The sequence below is a fragment of the Lynx canadensis genome, chromosome A2 (assembly GCF_007474595.2).
Source record: "Lynx canadensis isolate LIC74 chromosome A2, mLynCan4.pri.v2, whole genome shotgun sequence".
Taxonomy (NCBI): domain Eukaryota; kingdom Metazoa; phylum Chordata; class Mammalia; order Carnivora; family Felidae; genus Lynx; species Lynx canadensis.
The window spans coordinates 114,904,570-114,927,526 of NC_044304.2; the positions used below are offsets into that span (position 1 = coordinate 114,904,570).

Here is a 22,957-nt window from a genome sequence, read left to right on the forward strand (position 1 = left end):
CTCTTATAAATGCCTGATACATACTTAATGTTCTTTCCTGTATTTAACCACAAATTTTTAGGCTTTCAATGGAAAAATTCAAATAATTGAGGAAATAACTACAAATAAAATTATACTCATTCCATCAATTGTCTCTTATGCCCTGAAGCTAACACCATTAGAATTCCACTAAATGTTTATTAAATGTTTCTATTAGAAGTATCACACCCTCCCTTCTTTCTGCTATAAAATTTTATCTTGAAAAACTCACCCATTACTATTATTTGTATATAATATTTTAATATAAGTTGATTAGTCTTTATTATGTCTAATATTTAAATAATTGGGAAGGCTGATTTCATTATAAATTATTGTTATTTATCTTGAATCTCCCAAAGTGAACACTATTTCATTATTCAAGTAGATTGCTTAATAAGAAGTACTATACAGAAATTATATTTTATTGAACTTAACCTTTCATCAGTTAGAATTCAGAAATTCAGATTTGACAGTCATCAAGTGGGCCCCATTTGTGTGTGTGCTATATGCACCAAAAATTATCATTTTCATTGAATTGATCTCCTTTAAAGGAGGCAATTTAAGCAGTATTATTACTTAATTGAATTGTCTAGAATTAAGGTGGTATCCCTATAAACTATTATCATTAGATATTCCTTGGATATCACTGGTGAGAAGAGGCAAATATTTATATTAATTGCTGACTGAAAAATGATAAAATCTTATTTTTTTTCCTGAGTATTGACAGAAAAAGGAGTCTTGGGTTGCTGTATTGAATTGAAATGATGTAATTCTTGTTATGATCCTTTTATAAAGTCTATTGAGTCTTCCTTTCTCCCATCTGTACCTGTTTTTAAAGTTTTCAAGTGCTTAGTGATAAATGTGTAACCATGCTCTACTCTTTTAGTACTGGTATTCTCAAATTGTAGGATGGGAATGTCTTATGATATTAATGCCTAAATAAAAGTTGACTTAATTGACCAGTTTTTATTTGGACTGTTACTACCGGTAAAATGATGAGCTCTAAGGGCTTAGAACTTGGTAAAGGTCTTGGCTTGCCACTTCAGTATAGTGGAGAAATAGGAGACCGTGTCCTAGAGAAAAAGGGATTCTGCCTATTCCCTGCCAAAAACAAATAAGGACTAAGACCCAACAAGGTAAGGGCCAGAGCCTGTAAATTACAAAGGCAGAAAACCATATGGTGCCGTGTCATATGAAACCATCAGGTTCAGAAGGATTACCCTGAGTACATTTTCTCATTCAGAACTCTGACAGATTCATCACTGAGCTTAGTGTCTGGCCCAATGTGGACACTCAAGTTTGAAAGGATGAATACACCAAGATAACTTTATATAACACTTCACAAGCAGTTTTGTCAGTTTTATAGGACTGGGTTTGTTTTTTTTTTAACTTTTTTAAAACGTTTATTTATTTTTGAGACAGAGAGAGACAGAGCATGAACAGGGGAGGGGCAGAGAGAGAGGGAGACACAGAATCTGAAACAGGCTCCAGGCTCTGAGCTGTCAGCACAGAGCCCGACGCGGGGCTTGAACTCACGGACCGTGAGATCATGACCTGAGCCGAAGTCAGACGCTTAACCGACCGAGCCACCCAGGCGCCCCATAGGACTGGGTTTAAACATAGGTGGCCCCTGAATCAAAAGAAATGAAGTTACCTTCCACTCAGAACACATTTTCCTACTGGAAATACTGTTTGTTATAGGTATCAGTGTGCTTCCCAGTGCTTTTTCTCACAGCATCATAGCCACCTTACCTCTTAAACAGGCCTTCACTGAGGAGACAGTCCCACTCTGTGATCAGGGTGGAAATGGGCAGTTATACATTGCATATTATTTTAAAAGACATGTACACGAAGAAGTGTAAATCTTAAATTAAAAAGTTAATAAGGCACATGGGGAACCTAGAAGAGCAGGCTCTTTTGTCAAAGAGCAACTCTTGATCTCAGGATTGAGTTTGAGCCCCACATTGGATGTAGAGATTACTTAAATAAAAAATTAACAAAGCTTGTATGAGAGTGTATCAGTTGTGTTTGCCACCAGCAAAAGAGTGCTGTAGAAGCAGTGCACAGAGGTAAAAGGAAGAGCACTGCTAAAAGGATCAGGAGCGCCCATAGGAACAAAATATCCAAAGTGGGCAGCAGTCATCCCAAGTGGATTGGATCCTGGCTGTGTGCCCAGGGGCCGACATTGTTGGAATGCAAGTGTGGGTCACCCTGGGTATCCCTTCAGCTTCCTTAGTTGTCGTTATAATAGGCATCCAGTGGTAATAAGGTCCTCTGCAGCTTGGGCACAGTAGCTGTTCCGTAAGCTTGTTTGCATGCAGTTTGGTTAGAGAGGCGGTACTCACATTCATATGGAAGAGACTGGAGTACATTCTGAAGTACATTCTCAGGAGAGTGCTCTTCCTTCCTAAAATGTCTTCTAAAATATTGAGAGCCTCAGTTCTTCTCTTTTCAAGCATCTCCACCACACACTATTTTGTAGTTTTATCCTAAAATCAACCTGACAGCCCCTTGCTGTCACCCTTCAGGGATCTGTTTCTTTTTGTGTTTAGTCACTGCGTCTGCAAGAAACCCCAGTGAAGTACAGCTAACCACAGGAGGGATGATACCAGACTCATTCTCTGTAAGCCATAGTTATCATAAATTAACAGATCAATCCCCTAAAAAAGTCTGGGAGAGAGCAGAAATAGAGCTGTAGTTTTATTATTTTGTTTTGTTTCTGTAATAGAGCAGTAGGTATTTGATCAAGGGGTGTAAGGGGGAAGGAATGAGAAAACTAAACATGGTATCTGTGTGTGGTGGTGTTTTAAAGACTCCAGACATTCTGAAATGAGCCGGAGAGTAGTGGGCATATGAACACAGGACTACAGGGGTAAGGGTCAGGTTGAGGGTAATCCTCAGAGAAGTAGAAAAATTACCACTACCATGGCACTTGGAATTTTCTCTTGGCTAATTTGGGTAATTGTTCATATGATGACCCAGAGGCACAGTAAGATCTGTCATCCTAGAAGTATTAAATCACGTCCAAATAGGTTTGCTGTGATTATTTTCTTTGAAAATTGATGATCAGCTTTTAAGAGAAAATTATCCTCAGCGGTTATAAACAACAGAACATATTGTATGGACTGTGTCCAGAAGCAGGAAGCAGTTAGAGGCTGAGGTCAGTGAGGAAGCCACTGAACACAGCCAATCAAAAGTCCCAATATGGGATGGACAGTAATGGCCTTGTTGATATGAAGAGCTCCACCTGAGTTGGATTTGTCCATGGACGCTTCATGGAGGTTTTCTTGAGGGAAACTTACTGGTAGAGTTTGGATAGGAAGAAAGAGAAAAGACAAGAATATATAGAATCCTAAGTATGTTTGCATCTTTTTGGTTTGATAAGTGTGGTTATTAAAATTTTTCATGTGATCTTCCAAAGTATTACTTAGCTGAATGGAATCTAACTTTGTGCTTTAAAAAAAGAAATTAGATGTAGGTGGAAGAACTGAAGGACTAGGCCATTGGTCATTTTTCTTTTGTGATGCCTTTTTTTTTTTTTTTTTTTTTTTTGGTTCTTTTTCTTTGTTTTATTTGTTCTGTTGGTTGGTTACTTTTGTTCTGTTTTGTTTTTGTAAATGAAAGCACCTCTTTAGGAGAAAGAGCATTTCAAGTTTACGGTATATGAACTAAGGCAAATCAGTCTTTCTAAACTTCAGCTTTCTGGTCTATTAAGAAAGTTTAAATCTTCTCAGCGTTTGTGTGAGCATCAGTTATGTTCATTTGACTCCATCTTTTCTTTGACCTTCACTCACTCAGCTTCTCCCTGCCACATCTTTAGGATTCTTCATCTTCCATATTTAAACATAAAAAGCCTTCTCATCTTCCTTTGTTCATCTCCTTTGTCTCTTCACCTTCCCCAACTCTTCCAAACCTCTTGCCCTTGTGCAGCATCTCCCCTACTCTGTCCATCTGAGACAGCAGATGTTCATCCCATCTAGTGAGAACAGTTTATTAAATGAGTCTGTTACTGCATTTCAAGATTTGAGACAGTCATTTAAAGCGTAGTGTGCCTTCCTGTGCCAAGATTTGCAATCCCGCGCTAGGGCTGTAAAGGCAGATCTTGTGTTGAAGTAACTGGCAGAGTGCTAGCGTAGGGGTGCTTCATGGATTCTCTATGCAAAGCACAAGGGCTGTTATAAAGCCTAACATCCTTCTCAGGGTCCACTTTTGCATTGAGCTTCATTTCATATTTAAATTTCTGAGTAATTCAGGTTTGAGTTTTGTTTTCTGGTGGTATGGTATTCATCTGAGAGTTGAAGGGAAGACATTTTGTGACTTTATAAAGCAGCAGGTTTTTTGTTTTAAAGTCGGGCCCCACGCCCAGGGTGGAGCCCAATGTGGGGCTTGAACTCATGACCCCCAAGATCAAGATCTGAGCTGAGACTGAGTCTGACACTTAAACCTACTGAGCCACCCAGACACCCAGCAGCAGTTATTCTTAATCAGTAATTCCCTTTTATCAGGTCTCTGCCCTTCCTTCAGGCTCCTTGTTAATTTTAACAATCATTAACAGCTGAGAAATGGCCACTTACATGCTTGTTGTTCCTTATTTATCTCACAGTTTACTACAGCACAGCCATGCCCCACCCACCCCCACCCAGCCCCCACTGTGGAAGCCCTGTCTTCCTAACTACAATGCTGTATTTCTTGAAGAACTTAAATTACAAGAGTGTTTTCTCCTAATGGCTGATTATTTAATTTAATCTTGTAATCTTTAATTACAAGAGCCATTCTCCTAATGGCTGATTATTTAAATCTCTTTCTGGAGTTTGGAAAGTTAATATGTTCTCAGCAATATTTGTGTGACCCTGTTGAAAATAGTGTATTTCAAAATGGGTATGGCCTGAGAAATTACTTGGCATGATCAAATGTTTACTTCTGAAAACCAGAGTGCCCTGGTAAGTGTGCTGTTTGGAAGGAAGGTAGAAAGACTGCTTCTGATCTGTCCTGTAGTTGAAACTCAGCCTCATAGTATAATAGCTATTTATGTGTTTCAGTTCTTAAAACCTGAAATTAATTTTACTTCCACCTTTGTGTTAAAACATTAGCACTAGTATAAACATCTGCTCTGAGAAGTTGTTTCCCTTGTACCATACTTTTGCTACCATTTGCCTGATTGATGTATTTACATTTTGTTTGTTTTTACTGTTTTTTTTTTTAATTTTTTTTTTCAACGTTTATTTATTTTTGGGACAGAGAGAGACAGAGCATGAACGGGGGAGGGGCAGAGAGAGAGGGAGACACAGAATCGGAAACAGGCTCCAGGCTCTGAGCCATCAGCCCAGAGCCCGACGCGGGGCTCAAACTCACGGACCGCGAGATCGTGACCTGGTTGAAGTCGGACGCTTAACCGACTGCGCCACCCAGGCGCCCCTTTACTGTTTATTTTTGAGAGAAAGACAGAGTGCAAGGGAGGGGCAGAGAGAGACGGAGACACAGGCTCCCAAGCAGGCTCCAGGCTGTCAGCACAGAGCCCGACAAGGGGCATGAACCCATGGACCATGAGGTCATAAACTGAGCCAAAGTCAGACGCTTGACCGACTGAGCCACCCAGGTGCCCCTACTTTTTCTGTTTACATAAACACATGTAGAAAATTTAAATATAGCAAGATATAAAGGAGAAAGCCAAAGCACTCCCAGTATCAAAAGACAGTTCTCAGAAGTTAGTGAATATCATTCCAGTCCTCCCATTTTACATATATGAGATCATACTGTACACGCTATCTTGTAAAAACTATTTTTTACTCTTTCGGCATTTATATTGTGGAAGTATTTTCATGTCAGTGAAAATACCATCCTTTCAAAGGGCTACAGAGTGTTCCATCATAGGGATATAACGTAATTTATCTGAAGCTAAGGATATACCATAATTTGTTTAATGCTTATCTTCATGCACATTTGGCCTAGTTCCCATTTTTCCCTGTTAAAATACCCCTGCAGTGAAACATCTTGTATATGCCAACTTTACAATGTCCCAGTTTTTTCTGGAGAGTAAATTCCTAGGAGAAGAATTGTTCTAGCTAAGGATAAAGATGGAAACTCTTTCAGTTTACAAAAAAAGTAGATAAAAGCTTGGTTCCTAACATCAGGTACTGTTTGTTGGTGGGTCGTAGGTTTCCTGTACCTCAGTAGTGCAGCCACCAGAGGCCCAGGGACTAGAGTGACAAGATGCACACTGGAGTCAGTATAGTTTAAAGACATCACTACAACGAGGAACTGACTCATTGGACTAGGAGCCCCGTGCAGCATCTATAGTCTTTGACCTTTAGAAAGTCAAAAATGAAGGTGGTTCAGCTGAATGAGACATTTCCACAATCTGGCCTATCTCCCAATAAAAACATTCCCATCAGTACGCTAAGCCCTCGGCCAAATACCATACAAAGACATGGGGGAAATCACTGTTTTCAGAGAGGCTGTGGTTTTAGTGCTCAATTATTACTTTTCTAAGTGATAAGATATGGAGACTGTGCATGAGGACCTCAGTGGCCCTCTTGCCAACATCTTGATTGGTAGATGAGGGTGGTTCAGGTCCTTTGACGTCAAGTCAAATGCCCAGAGTGACTTAGCTAGAAATACAACAGGAATAAGAAGAACCCAGATTATTCCACTCCCAGTCCAGTGTTCTTTCTAGGAGGCCCTATAAGATTTTTAAAAAACTTTTTTTTTCAACGTTTATTTATTTTTGGGACAGAGAGAGACAGAGCATGAACGGGGGAGGGGCAGAGAGAGAGGGAGACACAGAATCGGAAACAGGCTCCAGGCTCTGAGCAGTCAGCACAGAGCCCGACGCGGGGCTCGAACTCACGGACCGCGAGATCGTGACCTGGCTGAAGTCGGACGCTTAACCGACTGCGCCACCCAGGCGCCCCCCTATAAGATTTTTAGAGAGCAGGGCAGTGTAGGAGTTAAGAGCACAGCTTTGGAGTCTTGACAGATTGGGACTTAAATCTTGGATTCACTTAAATCTTGGATTCACTTTCTAACGCTGTGATCTTGACATGGTACTTAACTCTCTAAGATATCATCATCTATAAAATAAGCTTATTCCTCATGGAGTTATTGAGGAAATTAAATAAAATGTTTTAAGATATTTCAGCATAGCTCCTGGAAGGGGAAGTGCTTGAAATAAGTCAGATAATGGCTTTACAGATAGTGCTTACAATTTGGACAATGTAAACTCCGATTAGATTGACTCCTTGAAGTTTCTGCAAGAAATCTTAAGGGTTTTTTTCTTTTACTTATTTAATTTTTTTTGCCATTTTGTTAATTTTGTTTTCCTTTTTTCCTAAGACCCCATCTTTCCTATGTTTGCTGGGTTTCCTCTCAAAATGATCCAAAATAAAATTCTCGAGTCTTAAAAATAAAAAGTATTTCTTTTATTTTGGATTTTGCTTGTCTTGATTGTGAAAATATCTGTGTGTGGTGTCTTTATTTTTTGAAAATTCATGTGTTTTCAGAATGCAGATTGTATAAAATCAGTCCTTACTCTCAAGGAAAACAGCAAGCTGATATTTTTGCCTTGAGGGATTTAGAGAGGCGATTACAGCCCCTCACCTCAAGAAGCATTTCACTGTAGTACCACACCGCTGCTGGAAAATCATACAGGACATGATGTAATGGAGTGCTCAGTCATCAAGCCCAGACTTAAGTGTGGTGTGGATTCAGAAAAAGACAGGGAAGCCTACAAAAAGGAAAGAAGCCTTGAGCTTGAAAAAAATCTTGAATGTGGTATATATCACAGCAGAGACAAGAAAGGCTAAGGACAAAGGAAGACAGGATTTTATACACGAGTGTATATGTGTGTGGATGCATAAATGAGTGATGTGTCAAAACTTCCTTCTACCTGTGTCTTTTCCAGGCTTTCCAGTTATCCCATTTTCATATCAGCAGTCAGGCACAGAAACTGCATGAAATTGATACTCAATAAAACTTAACTGAGTTACATTGTTTTTAGAGTAACAGTTCCATGCCCAAACATATACAGTGTAACTCTAGTGCTGTGTATGTGTCTGGACTTACAGGAAAGCTGCATGTCTAACTTGACCTGTAGCCTAGGAGCTCAGAGCCATAAGCAACCTTTCCTCTACCTGCAGGCCCCAGGTTGGGAATGGTCGTATTGCTAGGATAAGACATGGCATTCCTACCCACAGAGGCTTTAAGTCATACTTCTAATCTGTATTTTTACCCTCTCTGCTTGCTCTCTCAACTGCACACATTATCTCCTAGGCAGTATAACAAGTTATTAAAGGGCAAACATCAAATCACCTTCTTAGTATTGTTTTGGATGAAGTGTAGATGGGGGGAGTTAGTAGATGGGAGTGAGATCTACCATACGTACATGTGAGTAAAAAAGCTCCCTTCCCTCATACATGGATACAACCAAAGCCAGGTATTTTCAAGCACAGGTGCATACCTGTGTATACCTGACAGGTATATTTAATGAGCTAAAATATAAAACATTAAATTTTAGCTGAAATGAAGTCGGATTTACATTCTAGGTAAAATTCTTGCAAAGGTTATTTCATCTATCTGCCTTGAAGATAAACTCTTAGGTAAGAATATTATAGGTAGTTAGTATTTATCTAGCTTAGCGTCTACAATGTACATTGACCAATGACAGTATTTGGAGAATTGAAAAAGATTTAAAAATTTGAGGATTTCTAAAGAAATCAGGGCCCAAATTGCAAGTAGATACAAGCATGTGCATATGCCTATCTATTCCTGGTCACACATGTGTGCACACACACTGGATAATCATTTTTCCCTTGAGCTTATAGTTCTAAGAGCACAATTTATTTTAATCCTTAAATCTGAAGCCTAAGCCCTATGTGACAGGTACATATGAGAACTCATTTATTCCTTACTCAAACCCTTGGGTAGTATCAAAAGTTAGAACTATTCTGTTATCAAACTCTTGGGAGTTATTTGTTTTGTTTTGTTTTTGGAACTTCATATCCTAGCGTCTAAATGTTCAAACTCATTTAGCTAAAAGAAAAAGTATTTTGTTTGTGTGTTTAATCCCAGCTCATACATGGGCAGTTATTTTTAATTTGAAGAGTAGCGGGTCTTAGAGATCATTTAAAAGGATATATCACCCACTTTCTCATCCTGAAATAAAGGAAGAGCAGGAAAAGATAATGTTCTTGAGAATATCTTTAGAAATTATGGGAGGGGCGCCTGGGTGGTGCAGTCGGTTAAGCGTCCGACTTCAGCCAGGTCACGATCTTGCAGTGCGTGAGTTCGAGCCCCGCGTCAGGCTCTGGGCTGATGGCTCAGAGCCTGGAGCCTGTTTCCGATTCTGTGTCTCCCTCTCTCTCTGCCCCTCCCCCGTTCATGCTCTGTCTCTCTCTGTCCCAAAAATAAATAAACGTTGAAAAAAAAAATTTTAGAAATTATGGGAAAGTTCCCATATTGCTTTCTAATAATATCAAATAAATTGGGTGTAAAAGTGGCAAGACTTGAGATTCAGTGAATTAACAATGTATCTTATTAATGAAACTGAAGTTCTCTACTTATAAAGTTGGTCAGGTAGGAATTATGAGTAGATTTGCAGAATATGTAAGAGTCATTAGTTTATACTTTTGAGGGATCATTCCCTGTAGAGTATGGTCATTACTTTCTTTTTTTTTTTTTTTCATTCTGTGGTATGCATCTCTCTGAAAACAAATTTTTAAAATAATTTTCCCATTTTTCAGTGTCCATTGAGCAAAACAAACTTTGGGAAAATGTTATATTTATCCTATAGTTTTGTATGCCTGCCATAGGTATACCACTGAGTAACCCAGGGGGTCCCAAATTGAGAATAAAGCAAGGATTAAGACTCTTGTTTTTCTAGGGGTGCCTGGGTGGCTCAGTCAGTTAAGCATCTGCCTTCATCTCAGGTCATGATCTCGCGGTTTGTGAGTTCAGGCCCCACATCAGGCTCTGCACTCAGTACTGAGCCTGCTTCAGATTCTCTGTTGCCCTTTCTCCTCTCTCTCTCTCTCTCTCTCTCTCTCTCTCTCTCTCTCTCTCTCTTTCTCTCAAAAATAAAAATAAACATTAAAAGAAAAAGAGAATTTGTATTAAAAAATAAAAAGTCTCTTGTTTTTCTGGTCACCTAAAGAGCAGAATGTTCATCATCACAAGGAGTCAAGGTGCTCTGCATAAGAGGCTCTTTTTCCTGAGACTTCCTGGTGTTGTATGATGCTTTGATCTAATCTGATGAATGCGTAAAACAGTGGGCGCTAGTGTGACAGATATCCATCAGATTTTCCCAAAGGGCACTGAGTGTTAATAATCACACACACACTTTTTGCTCAGTGACAGCAGGAATTGTTTGGATTTCTGCCAGACCCAAATTATTTTTAGAAAGCAGCAGAAACACTATAGCTTCCTTGTTCAAAAAAAAAAAAAAAAGGAGGGGGGTGGTGGAATCAAAGATGCTGTAGCTTTGGGAGAATCCCCATACATTTACACAGAAAAAGGTATCCTTGGATGTATCAGACCTAGTGAGGAAACTAAATGGTGCTGTGAACCACCCTTATTGTGAAGTACTGATTATGTGCTCATTTTTAATCACTGGGAAGAAAAAAGTGAGCTTCCAGACTAGTTGAAACAGATTCTTCAAGTATTCCATAGTAAATATCACAGCTTTAAGAGTCCATCTGAATAAACTGGCTCAACTGAATATTTTTAAAAAGTTAATATTACAGAAGTCCACAAAATACCTTCTCGCCTTAGATGTCAGGAAGATCACAGCACCTTAAACTTCATGTTAGCCAATGATTATTTACATCTCTCAGTGTATCTGGCAGGGAAGGGATGGCTAGAGTTACATTTGAAATGGGCCTTTGTCTAAGTAACAAAAGTACTTCACTTATTTTAGAATTTTCTTGTATTATTATGCTTAGTAACAGAAGGAATAGGAGACTGGTGGTAGGGATGCATTCAAATGTGTGACCATTTAATCTGGAGCCAGAAAACACCCAAAGCAGCCACTATCTTCCTCTCGCCCTCTGCCCCCACCTAACCGACATTCTGAAGAAATCACACAAGATTAAGTTAGATAATGTCTCAAGCCAAACATTGTGATATGTACTCTAGTAAATTAACAAGCTCATATTTTGCATTTTCTCAACTATGTCTTTGCCTCATCTGTATCAGTTTGCCTCATCAGATCAATGCCTCATCTGATCAATAAGATAAGATCATCTTATCATCTGATAAGTTTTGCATTACTGACCATTTTTTTCCTGTTACAGGATTATAGCTGGACAGACATCCGCTGCCCCTTTGAAAAACGAAGGGATGCAGCATGTGTGTTTTGGGACAACGTAGTGTACATTTTGGGGGGCTCTCAGCTTTTCCCCATAAAACGAATGGATTGCTACAATGTCGTGAAGGATAGCTGGTATTCCAAACTGGGCCCTCCGACACCTCGAGACAGCCTTGCTGCCTGTGCTGCGGAAGGCAAAATTTATACATCTGGAGGTTCCGAAGTCGGTAAGGACTTAACTCGGTATCTTTGTTTGCAAAAAGTGTTTTACCAAGTATCTTGGTAAAGTTTCTTGGCTTTTCATATTTATATAAACAATTGGTATGGTCTTTTTAACATAACTTACATATACATCTGTCACATTGTACAGCCCATTTCCCTGAAGGTTTACCTTACTTCGTTAATTTTACAAGAACTTCAGCTTCCTAAGTTACGTTAACTGTCCCATTTTTCTCTCATGCCGTCTAGATTTTAGTTCTATGTAGATTGCTTTAATATACATAATATTTGCTTTAACGATTTCAGAGTGTGGCTCACTCATAGACTCTTTAAGATCTCTTTACTACATTCTTGCTTTTAAAATCTATATTGCCTTTTTAGAACAGCATATGGGCTTGGGTGTAAAACACCTTTCTCTTTAATGGATAATTTGTTAGCATCAGGAGTGGTCTTTTTCTAAATGAGTAGTTTTTCTAAATATTCTAGGCGCAGACTGGATATATAATAGCATTTACATGCTTTCACCTTTTCAGATAATTTCTTTAGCTAAATAATGGGTTTATAAAGAAAACTAGGAAGACCAAGTAAACCTAAGGTACAGAATTTAAATGTTAATTAAGTCTTTATTTTCTTTGATAATTTTATATTAGGCCAGAGAATGTTTTACTTTTGGTCAGCATATTTATCTGTTTGATGTTTTTACTCCCCCACTAGATGTCAAAAATATTTAGATTCTAAAATATTAGAAAATTGGAAGGTTTTTTTTTTTTTAAGTTTATTTTGAAAGAGAGGGAGCATGAACAAGCACTGGGGAGGGTCTGAGAGAAAGGGAGAGAAAGAATCCCAAGCAGGCTCCGTGCTGTCAGCATGGGAGCCCATACAGGGCTCGATCACAACCTGAGCCAAAATCAAGAGTTGGACACTCATCCTCATGACACCCAAGAAACCCAGAAAAATTAAAGATTTTTAAAATGTGACTTAAGGGGCGCCTGGGTGGCGAAGTCGGTTAAGCGTCCGACTTCAGCCATGTCACGATCTCGCGGTCCGTGAGTTCGAGCCCCGCGTCGGGCTCTAGGCTGATGGCTCAGAGCCTGGAGCCTGTTTCCGATTCTGTGTCTCCCTCTCTCTCTGCCCCTCCCCCGTTCATGCTCTGTCTCTCTCTGTCCCAAAAATAAATAAACGTTGAAAAAAAAAAAAATTTAAAAAAAAAAAAATGTGACTTAAGAAGTGACCTTTCCCCCCCTTTCTTTTTTTTCTTTTCCCCCCTTTAAAAGCATTCTTTTTTTTTTTTTTTCAACGTTTATTTATTTTTGGGACAGAGAGAGACAGAGCATGAACGGGGGAGGGGCAGAGAGAGAGGGAGACACAGAATCAGAAACAGGGTCCAGGCTCCGAGCCATCAGCCCAGAGCCCGACGCGGGGCTCGAACTCCCGGACCGCGAGATCGTGACCTGGCTGAAGTCGGACGCCCAACCGACTGCGCCACCCAGGCGCCCCTAAAAGCATTCTTTATAGAATGTCTATGAAGACATATTTCAAACACAATAAATACTAAAGATAATAGAAAGTAACTGTTCTATAGATACACTTTTTATACAAAGTATAATATGTAACTTTACTTCTTCAGCAATTACTGAGTTTTTTACTTAAATAGCAATTTCTTATATCTGCCACATACTCTGTATTTCCCCTTAATATCAACCAATTGAATCTATCAAATTGAAAATGTTCTAAAAGTTAAAAAGAAGTTAATGTTAATCAGGACGGTTGCTTCTTCCATTTGTTATTCCCTGAATTTTGCCTTCTGTAGACCTTGGTTGTGGTTGAGAATTATAAGGGTGTTGTTAAGCATTAGCAAAGTCCAGAAGAGTGGGAGATGAGAAATCATTTGGTTAAATTTTAACGTTTTTCTTCGGAAGGAAAAAAGCACCTGTTTCTTCATTAGTATTATTTCTAAAATTCTCTATTGAGCCCCTATAACTTGCAGAAGTTGCAAAACAGGATGAATATATGTTTTGCTATTAAAACGTATAATCAAATTACACCAGAGTCATGCAGTGGTACCTTGAGAATATACTTCAGAATGGCCCAGCATGACTTCAGGGCTTACTCACACAACCACTAAGAGTAGTCAGGAAGAATAGTTTTGTTAATGGTGCAGTGACTATTACGGAATGTTAAATTATAATCCTTAGAATATTATCAGATCATAGTTTTCAGAGTTTAAGGTATGGATTTATCATCTATAAATAACTATGGTTTTCTCCTCTATAGACATTTGAAGTTTGGATAATTCCCATCATGCATAACTGGGCTTGAAGACATACATAATGTTATTTATTTAATTTTTCTTCTGAATTCAAACCAATTTCTTTTCCTAAATTAATTACCAATAAATAAGTATCTTCAGCAGATCCTTTTTTTTTTTTTTAAATATTTTCTAAGGTCTATACAAACAGGGTTAGCTTTTTCTTAAGCTATTCCTACATTTTGCTGTTATTGTTAATTAAGTTTAGAAAAGACTCTACAGCTGTAAATTCCTCCCTCCAGTAAGTAACTAGTGACTTACTTCTACAATCAGCTCACTCCAAGCCCACACACACACTAAGCTAAGTCTGGTTGGGCCTTTTCTTTTACAGGAAACTCAGCGCTGTATTTATTTGAGTGCTATGATACAAGAACTGAAAGCTGGCACACAAAGCCCAGCATGTTGACTCAGCGCTGCAGCCACGGGATGGTGGAAGCCAACGGCCTGATCTATGTTTGTGGTGGAAGTTTAGGGAACAATGTTTCTGGGCGCGTGCTGAATTCCTGTGAGGTTTATGATCCTGCCACAGAAACGTATGTATCAGTTTAAAAGTCCTATTTTAAAATCATGCAAGAACAGACCTGTTCTTAAGTCATTGAAATCACACTGGGTATAATACATCTTTTAAGTAACATTGTTCTTTAGATATAAGGGTTTGTAAACTTATGTGTAGAAGTGTGTGGGAATAACCTTATGCATAACTCATTAAAACTACACTGTATAAACAAAAAAAAAGTCTTCTTTCAGTTAATTGTATGTAAGCTCAGAGGAAGAAGATGGCAAAAGGCAAAGGAGCCCAACAGAAGAATTTAGTTCTCGTATCAAGAATGTGCATACGCTTGGGAATGTGCTAGGTTTGGGACATTCATGGCCTGGACCACTCCTCTATGCTTTAAGAAATGGCTTGACCTTATATACCCTGTGGGAGCTGCTCTCTTTCTGTTCTTGTTTGTGCCGCAAATGCTGTGAATGGGACAAGTATGACTTGATTCATCAAAGTCATAAAATACTTTTGTTTGAGGTCAGGAAATGTAGGGGAGGAGAGGGAAAAATTTATGATCAGTAGTAAATTTGCCTTTAATTGGGAATATCATATATTGATTGGTTTGTATCATTAATAAATTGTACTCCTAGGTATAATGTCTTAATTCTGAGTTTGTATGGGTAGATACATATTTTTCCAGTAAGACTATTCTTAAATCCAGGAAGTAAGTAACTGCTTTTTTAAAGACAAAATGCTAAAGAAATAAATGGTTAGGCAGCTTTTCTGACCTTATAATTAATGATGGAACCTGTTCAATGTAGACAAAGACAAAGCTAATGTGCAAATTACTGAACGGTAGGGGGCATGGGTAAGTAAAATGCCATTAAACTAATAAGGAAATGACCACGGGTAATATCCAAGTCAGACCTTTTTTTTGATACTCAGAAGCAGCCAAAGAGATTTGATAAGACAAGTAACTTACTGATTTGAAAGCATTGTTCTTCCTTTACCAGAACCAATTATTAGGTAAATATGTTCAACTTAAACATTATGCCAAAGAACTGCACCATAAGTCTTACGTTCAAGTTTTACATTTAGGAAATATTGCCAGCTTATAAAACATAGAAGTCTTCTACTCCAGCTATTGTTTTTTTTTTTTGTTTATTGTTTTTTATTGTTTTTGTTATTTTGTTATTTTTGTTATTGTTTTTTTTTGTTTATTGTTTTTTTTTGTTTTGGTTTGGTTTTTTTAGTGAAAAGTAATAATTACAAAATGTGATTAGCCATGTACCATTATTTACTTATACTTCCACCTATTTTTAAAGGATTTAAAATCAGTAATTCCTTCCCCAAACAAAGCTGCAGTTACAGTTGTTCTTTTCTCATTTTTTTTGCCCAGCGGGTTACCAGTGCTAGTAATAGAATTGAAAGCAACTTATCTTGAAACTTACCTTTGCTGAAGTGTTGAGACTAGAAAATCTCTCAGAGATCATCAAATTTACTATTCCTCAGTGTTTTTCAAAATATACCTTTGTACTTGCCAGAACACCCTGGGGATACCCCTTATCTCATCCCATCATCCATCAGCTGAGCTATCCACCCCATCTTGTCCCAAATTACAGGAGGGGGGTGTATGCCAACTCTCTTCCCTCCTCTGCTTTGCCTCTGAGAAATTTTATGCTCAAAAACTAGTACTGCATATTAGTTGGAAAACTGTGGTCTCATTCATCCTGCTGCCTAATTATTTTTTTCATTTCTAAAAAAATCTCTTAAAGTAGAACCCATACTTGCCAGAACACCCTGGGGATACCCCTTATCTCATCCCATCATCCATCAGCTGAGCTATCCACCCCATCTTGTCCCAAATTACAGGAGGGGGGTGTATGCCAACTCTCTTCCCTCCTCTGCTTTGCCTCTGAGAAATTTTATGCTCAAAAACTAGTACTGCATATTAGTTGGAAAACTGTGGTCTCATTCATCCTGCTGCCTAATTATTTTTTTCATTTCTAAAAAAATCTCTTAAAGTAGAACCCATACCAGATAAACACCAGGATTCTAAATTTTGAGATCTTTATTCAGGCACTGTCAGTGTAAATTAGTATATTCTTATTCATAGCAGCAGGGAAGAAGTATAAAGGAATTCTGCCCCTCAATATTTTTTTTAAAGTTATTTATTTTTGAGAGATAGATAGCAAGAGCAGTAGCTGGGGAAGGGCAGAGAGAGAGAGAATCCCAAGCAGGCCGGTGCAGAACTCTACATGGGGCTCAGTCTCACACACCATCAGATCATGCATGACCTGAGCTGAAATCCAGAGTTGGATGCTTAACTGACTGAGCCACCCGGGCACCTCTGCAACCTCAATATTTTATTATTATTATTATTATTATTATTATTATTTACTTACTTATTTTTGAGAGACAGAGAGTGACAGAGCACAAGTTGGGGAGGGGTAGAGAGAGAGAAGGAGACTGAATCCAAAGCAGGCTCCAGGCTCCGAGCTGTCAGCACAGAGCCCAGTGCGGGGCTCGAATGCACGAACTATGAGATCATAACCCGAGCCGAAGTCAGACGCCCAACCGACTGAGCCATCCAGGTGCGCCTACAACCTCAATATTTTTTAAAACTGGATCAATACATTCAATTTAGGGGAATATTTTAAAACTTACACAACTTAGCATTTCTTTTGTATATATTGAGCTTATGTATGAAACCTGAATTCTCTATATTCTCTTCAATGCCCTTAACTTTACCCTAAGTGAAAAGCTAGTGTGACTATAATGATTCACATCCCAAAATGAAAAGTTATATGCTACAGTGATTTCCTTTTTTAAGTGTTTTGTAACTGGTTTAATTAGAAGCTAAGAAATGAAGCCTGTGGAAACAACATGACACAGTTTATGCAGTCAGAACTTTAAGAAAAACTTCTAAACACTAAAGTTCAGGTTGGGGAGAGCATGGACACAGTACATACTCCACATATGAAATTACAGGAAGAAGAAAATGTATTTTGGGAAACTTCCTACTCTAAACTTTCAGGAGACTTAGCTACAAAGATCTTCCTCTACTTACAGTGGGGTTACATCCTGATAAACCCAATGTAAGTTGAAAATATTGTTACCTTGCAAATGCACTTACTCCACCTAACCTGGACATCATAGCTTAGCCTAGCCTACCTTAAACATGCTCAAAACACTTACAGTAGCCTACAGTTGGGCAAAATCAGTTAACACAAAAACTATTTTATAATGTATTGAATAGGTCATGTGATATATTGAATACTGGACGTGAAAAGCGGAATGGCTGTACAAGTACGGGATGGTCCTAAGTGTATCAGTTGTTCACCCTCGTGATCATCTGGCTGACTGGGAGCTGTGGCTCACTGCTGCTGGCCAGCATCACGAGAGAGTATCGTACAGCTGGCCCATGAAAAGATCAGAATTCAAAATGTGAAGCACAGTTTCTACTGTATGTGTTTCACTTTTGCATTATCATAAAGTCAAAAAATCGTAAGTCAAACCATCATTAGCATCAGACCACCTACCATACATACAAATACACTCTTTATATCACGGACATATGTGGAGAAGAAAGGGGTATATATTTTGAATTTTTCCAAGTCAAATACTATGTTTATTGCATTTTGACAGCTCACCATCTGAAGCTCACTGCGTGGAAAGGCAGTGGAGGTCCAGTGTGGCTCCCATGTCTGAGCTGTTTGCTGGAAAAGACCAGCATGGGCGAGCATGTGTATTTACCCTGAAAAAAAAAAAAAAAAGGACCAGTGTGTTGTCCACCTCACCTTACAGAGTGCTCTGAAAATGAGAGTGATGACTTTCAAATATCTTTTAAAACAAACAAAATTTATAGATATAAAGCAACAAAACAGTTGCTAATATTTCAGTTAATCATTATGTCCTAATTATTTTGAAAAAATTATAAATTTAACTTTTAAAGAAGAGATAGGGGTGCCTGGGCGGGTAAGTTGGTTAAGTGTCCAACTTCGGCTCAGGTCATGATCTCACGGTTTGTGAGTTCGAGCCCCACGTCGGGCTCTATGCCTACAGCTCAGAGCCTGGAGCCTGCTTTGAATTCTGTGACTCCCTCTCTCTGTCCCTCCCCTGCTCGTGCGCTCTCTCTCTCTCTCAAAATTTAAAGAAAAAAAATTTTTAAATAAGAGATATAAGTAATCATATTAAAGAGTTACACTTATGTCCAAATTCCTGTTTGTTTTTGCTTGGAGACTTTTGATATGTTAGCTGTTGAGACACAAACAAGCCTGTGTGCCAGTACTCCCTTCACAGTCAGAAATGTCAATTGGGTATATTGGATTATATGCAAAAGAAGGGATTGAGTCTCATAGAAAAAAGTAACAGTTGTCTGTGTGTATGAGGCTGTTAGCTATGATTTAGTATTCTTCGACACTTGTGTCCACGTTTATATTCTCAGTCTCATTACATATAGTAGTGGCTGTGAACAAAATAACATGCTAATAAGGTATTAAATTAGACACAGTGACAGTACTTTTGTTACTAGAGCTGCCTAAAGTTCAAGTGTACATTTGAAGGTGGACATGTGAATAGTAACAGATACTACTCATTTGCTGATTGCTAGAGCCCAGTGTTAAATTTGTATTTTACTCATACATAAATATTAATTAAAACCATGTGTGACAATATTAGTATTTTATACTTAAATACCTTCCCTTTTTTTTTCTTTTTGTTACCATTTTAACAAATTATTGTGAACTACAGGGATTGGATTTCCTCCAAAGACGTGTTAGCAGTCTCCAGATATTCTCTATTTCTCATACTCTATCGAAGTTGAAAGGAGTAAAATCCCCATTTACCTGACCTTTAAATAAATTCCTCAAAACCATGTTAGACTTTTGTTTTCTAGCCTCTCAGGTGTGTGTATTTGTGTGTGAACACATAGGTGAGTGGTAAATGATCACTTTAATTGGGATAACAAACCTTTCTTATAAATTGGTATGAGTACTTTACTTCCTGTGAACAAGTACTCTAAAAACTTTCTTTTATTTTCAGATGGACTGAGCTGTGTCCAATGATTGAGGCCAGGAAGAATCATGGACTGGTATTTGTAAAAGACAAGATATTTGCTGTAGGTGGTCAGAATGGCTTGGGTATGTGATATTAATTCACTGTTTAACTTTCCCAGTGAATTTGCTGAGACCTCCTTCTCTTAAATTTTGTAAACATTTCTTAAAATCTAAATACAAGCATTTATCACACACATTATTATACTTATTTTTATAGTTTCTGGGAACTATTTTATGAGACATTGCAGTGTATTTAACATTGCTGTCCATGTAATGTAGGTAATGTCCACCTCACACATTTCCTGGGTAGTAGTATCATAATAACCAAAGAACTTATTGAGTAACAGAAACATTGGAATTAAAAAAAAAAAAAAAAAAACTTTAAATACAAGTTTTAAGATTTGTATACAGACCCTGCATGGCATAATTTCCTAAACATTTTTAAAATTTGCATGAAAATACCAATATTACTATTTTTTAAATAAGTAAATTTGACTTTTTACTTTCTTAAATAATTTATGGTAAAAAATCTTATGGAGAATCTGGACTGAATCTATAGTCCACAAACCTCATTTTAGTACCTTTTAGCATTACTTAAATATATAACAAAGAAATACCTTCTTTCCCTTTTCCTGTCTCTCACCATTACTAAATTAATAAATGGCAGAAGGATAATTTGAATAATTATAATCAAAGTTAATCAGAAGGAGAATCCACTGATTTACTTTTCCAGAACAGATAGAACATTTTTAATTTTGCAAAATAAATATAAATATTTAGGATTCTAAACCAACAAGTAAAAATTAAGTTAAATTTGTATTATGTTAAAGTAAAAATAAGAATAGATGGTAGATTTCTGGGCATTCATTGTAAGATTCTTAACTGTTCTGCATGTTTGAAAATGTTCGCAATAAAATGTTGGGAAAATGCGAAAAAATAATACTTTAAGAGATCTTAGAATTGTTCATATAGTCGTTCACGTAATTTTATTCTTTTGAAGGTGGCCTGGACAACGTGGAATATTATGATATTAAATTAAATGAATGGAAGATGGTCTCACCAATGCCATGGAAGGGTGTAACAGTGAAGTGTGCAGCAGTTGGCTCTATAGTCTATGTCTTGGCGGGTTTTCAAGGTGTGGGTCGATTAGGACACATCCTTGAATATAATACTGAGACAGACAAATGGGTTGCCAACTCCAAAGTCCGAGCTTTTCCAGTAACAAGTTGTTTAATTTGTGTTGTTGATACTTGTGGAGCAAATGAAGAAACACTTGAAACATGAAAAGTGAATGGACTTCAAGATTTATTGGAGACTCAAAAATATGGCCACCAGTGCTTTGTTCCAAGAGTTTGGTTACAAAGGTTTAGTTTGGTGTTTTGTTTTGTTTTGTTTTGTTTTGTTTTGTTTTTAAGGAAATTTCAAGTAAAGTAAGATCGCTATAAAATAGATGTTTCTTTTATATGAATTTCCTTACTTAATTCAAAGACCATATTTTAGCTGGCCACTTAACCAAGACATACCTAGTGAGAAAACTTGAAAAATCATAAGCATTTGGTGAAAATACAAATTCTTGAATGAATTTTACATGTGTAACTATGATTATGGCAGAGTGGGGATTGGCTCGTCAGTGAAGCAGTCTCATCTTAGCTCTAGATTCTATTTTCATACATCATAGAAGTGCTATGTAGGTAGGTCTACTTGTTTCTGTTCAGTCAAGAACGAAGACATAGTATGAAGTGTAAGTCAAGACAGGCAACTCCGATGAAGCAGCTTAGTCTCACCTAGTTTTGCTTGTCTTCATTTGTTCCATTTAGTGCCAAATTTATTCCATTTTAAAAGCAAGCCAGAGTGAGTCAAGGCATACACATATTCTCTCACAAAACTTCATAAACACATTTTGGGCTTAGAAACAAGTCCTCATGAAATATATTCAATTAAATATATTCCATCTTTTAAACACAAAATGTCAAGCCTAGCACGCCAGTTAATTTATAGTACTGTTTTACCCCGTGGTTAAAAAATGATTATGCCTCTTCACTCACTGTTAAATAAAATAAAATCATAGTAAGAATGATTAGCAAAAGATAAAGCTATTTATAGCAAATTTCTAGGTTACTAGAATAGCACTGATAGCTATACAATATCAATGTTGACTTTGAACTTCTTATGGATTTAAAAAGATACATGATTTCTTTTTGTTAGCAGGACGCATCAGAGAGGTTTGACCCAGGTATCTCCTAAAAGTTTTGTAATAATTTGAGTTAAATGTTTGTCATCTCGTATTAATTGCTTTTATGTGGTCAATAAATCTTTCACAAACCCAACTACTCATTTCTTTCCTAGTAATGTTTTGCCCTTTTACATTATGGAATGTATGGAATGAGCCATGTAAAGCTGTCACCATCAGTGTTTTTATCCAATTATATTAAATATTTTTTAACTTAAAATAGACTGCCAAGTTTTATTCATCTTTCATTTTAAATGTGTTAGGCAACGGTTGTTTTTAAAACTTGTGAACCATTGTTTCTGTTTTGATCTTCATTGTTTTATTTATATGGGGGTTATCTTAAATCCTAAAAATGTTCAAATGAAAAAGAAATTATAAAAAGCATAGTGATAGTATTTTTATTTATGTAGGGTTTTTTTTTTAATTTTTTTTTCAACGTTTATTTATTTTTGGGACAGAGAGAGACAGAGCATGAACGGGCGAGGGGCAGAGAGAGAGGGAGACACAGAATCGGAAACAGGCTCCAGGCTCTGAGCCATCAGCCCAGAGCCTGACGCGGGGCTCGAACTCACGGAACGCGAGATCGTGACCTGGCTGAAGTCGGACGCTTAACCGACTGAGCCACCCAGGCGCCCCTATGTAGGGTTTTTAATGCACATAACACTTTTCTTGAAATGTAATTTACATATCCTACAATGCACCCATTTAAAGTATACCATTCAGTGGTCTTTAATATACTCACAGACTTGTGCAGTCAGCATCACAATTTTGGAACATTTTCATCACCACAGAGAAGAAACCCCATACGCATTAGCCATCAGTCCCCATTGTCCCCTCTATTAGTTTCCTGTGGCTCCTATAATGAATTACCACAAACTTGGTGACTTTAAAACAACAGAAACTTATTCTTTCTCAGTTTAAGAGGCCAAAAGTCCTAAATCGGGTTGTTGACAGAGTTGCCTCCTTCTGGGTAGAGGCTCTGAGGCAGAAAGTGCCCACACCTCTCCCCTAGCTTCTGGTGGTTGTTGGAAACCCTTGGCATTCATTGACTTGAAATTGCATCATTAAAATCACTGCCTCTGTCTTCACATGTCCTTTCCTATGTGTCTCTGTGTCTTGGTGTGGTGTTATAAGGACAGTAGTCATTGTATCTAACCTACCCTCCCTCAGTCTAGTATGATCTTAACTAATAACATCTGCTGAGACCCTGTTTGCAGATAAGGTCACAGTCTGAATTTCCAAGTGGACATGAATTATAGGGGGACATTATCCATCCTGATTACATACCCCAAACAAGACAACCATTAATCTTTCCATCTCTGGATTTGCCTATCTTGAATAT

General features: G+C 37.8%; 1 protein-coding gene across 4 annotated transcripts in view; it reads left to right on the forward strand.

Moving 5' to 3' along the window:
- KLHL7 (kelch like family member 7) overlaps positions 1–21,835 on the forward strand; it is a 70,536-nt gene extending 48,701 nt beyond the window's left edge. For all 4 annotated transcript variants that reach the window (XM_030308096.2, XM_030308093.2, XM_030308095.1 and 1 more), the window contains 4 exons: positions 11,304–11,544; positions 14,176–14,377; positions 19,372–19,469; positions 20,386–21,835. In XM_030308096.2, the coding sequence (XP_030163956.1) occupies positions 11,304–11,544; positions 14,176–14,377; positions 19,372–19,469; positions 20,386–20,669 (825 nt within the window). In that variant the 3' untranslated portion in view covers positions 20,670–21,835. The remainder of the gene's footprint in view (positions 1–11,303; positions 11,545–14,175; positions 14,378–19,371; positions 19,470–20,385) is intronic.
- Positions 21,836–22,957: the final 1,122 nt, after the last annotated feature.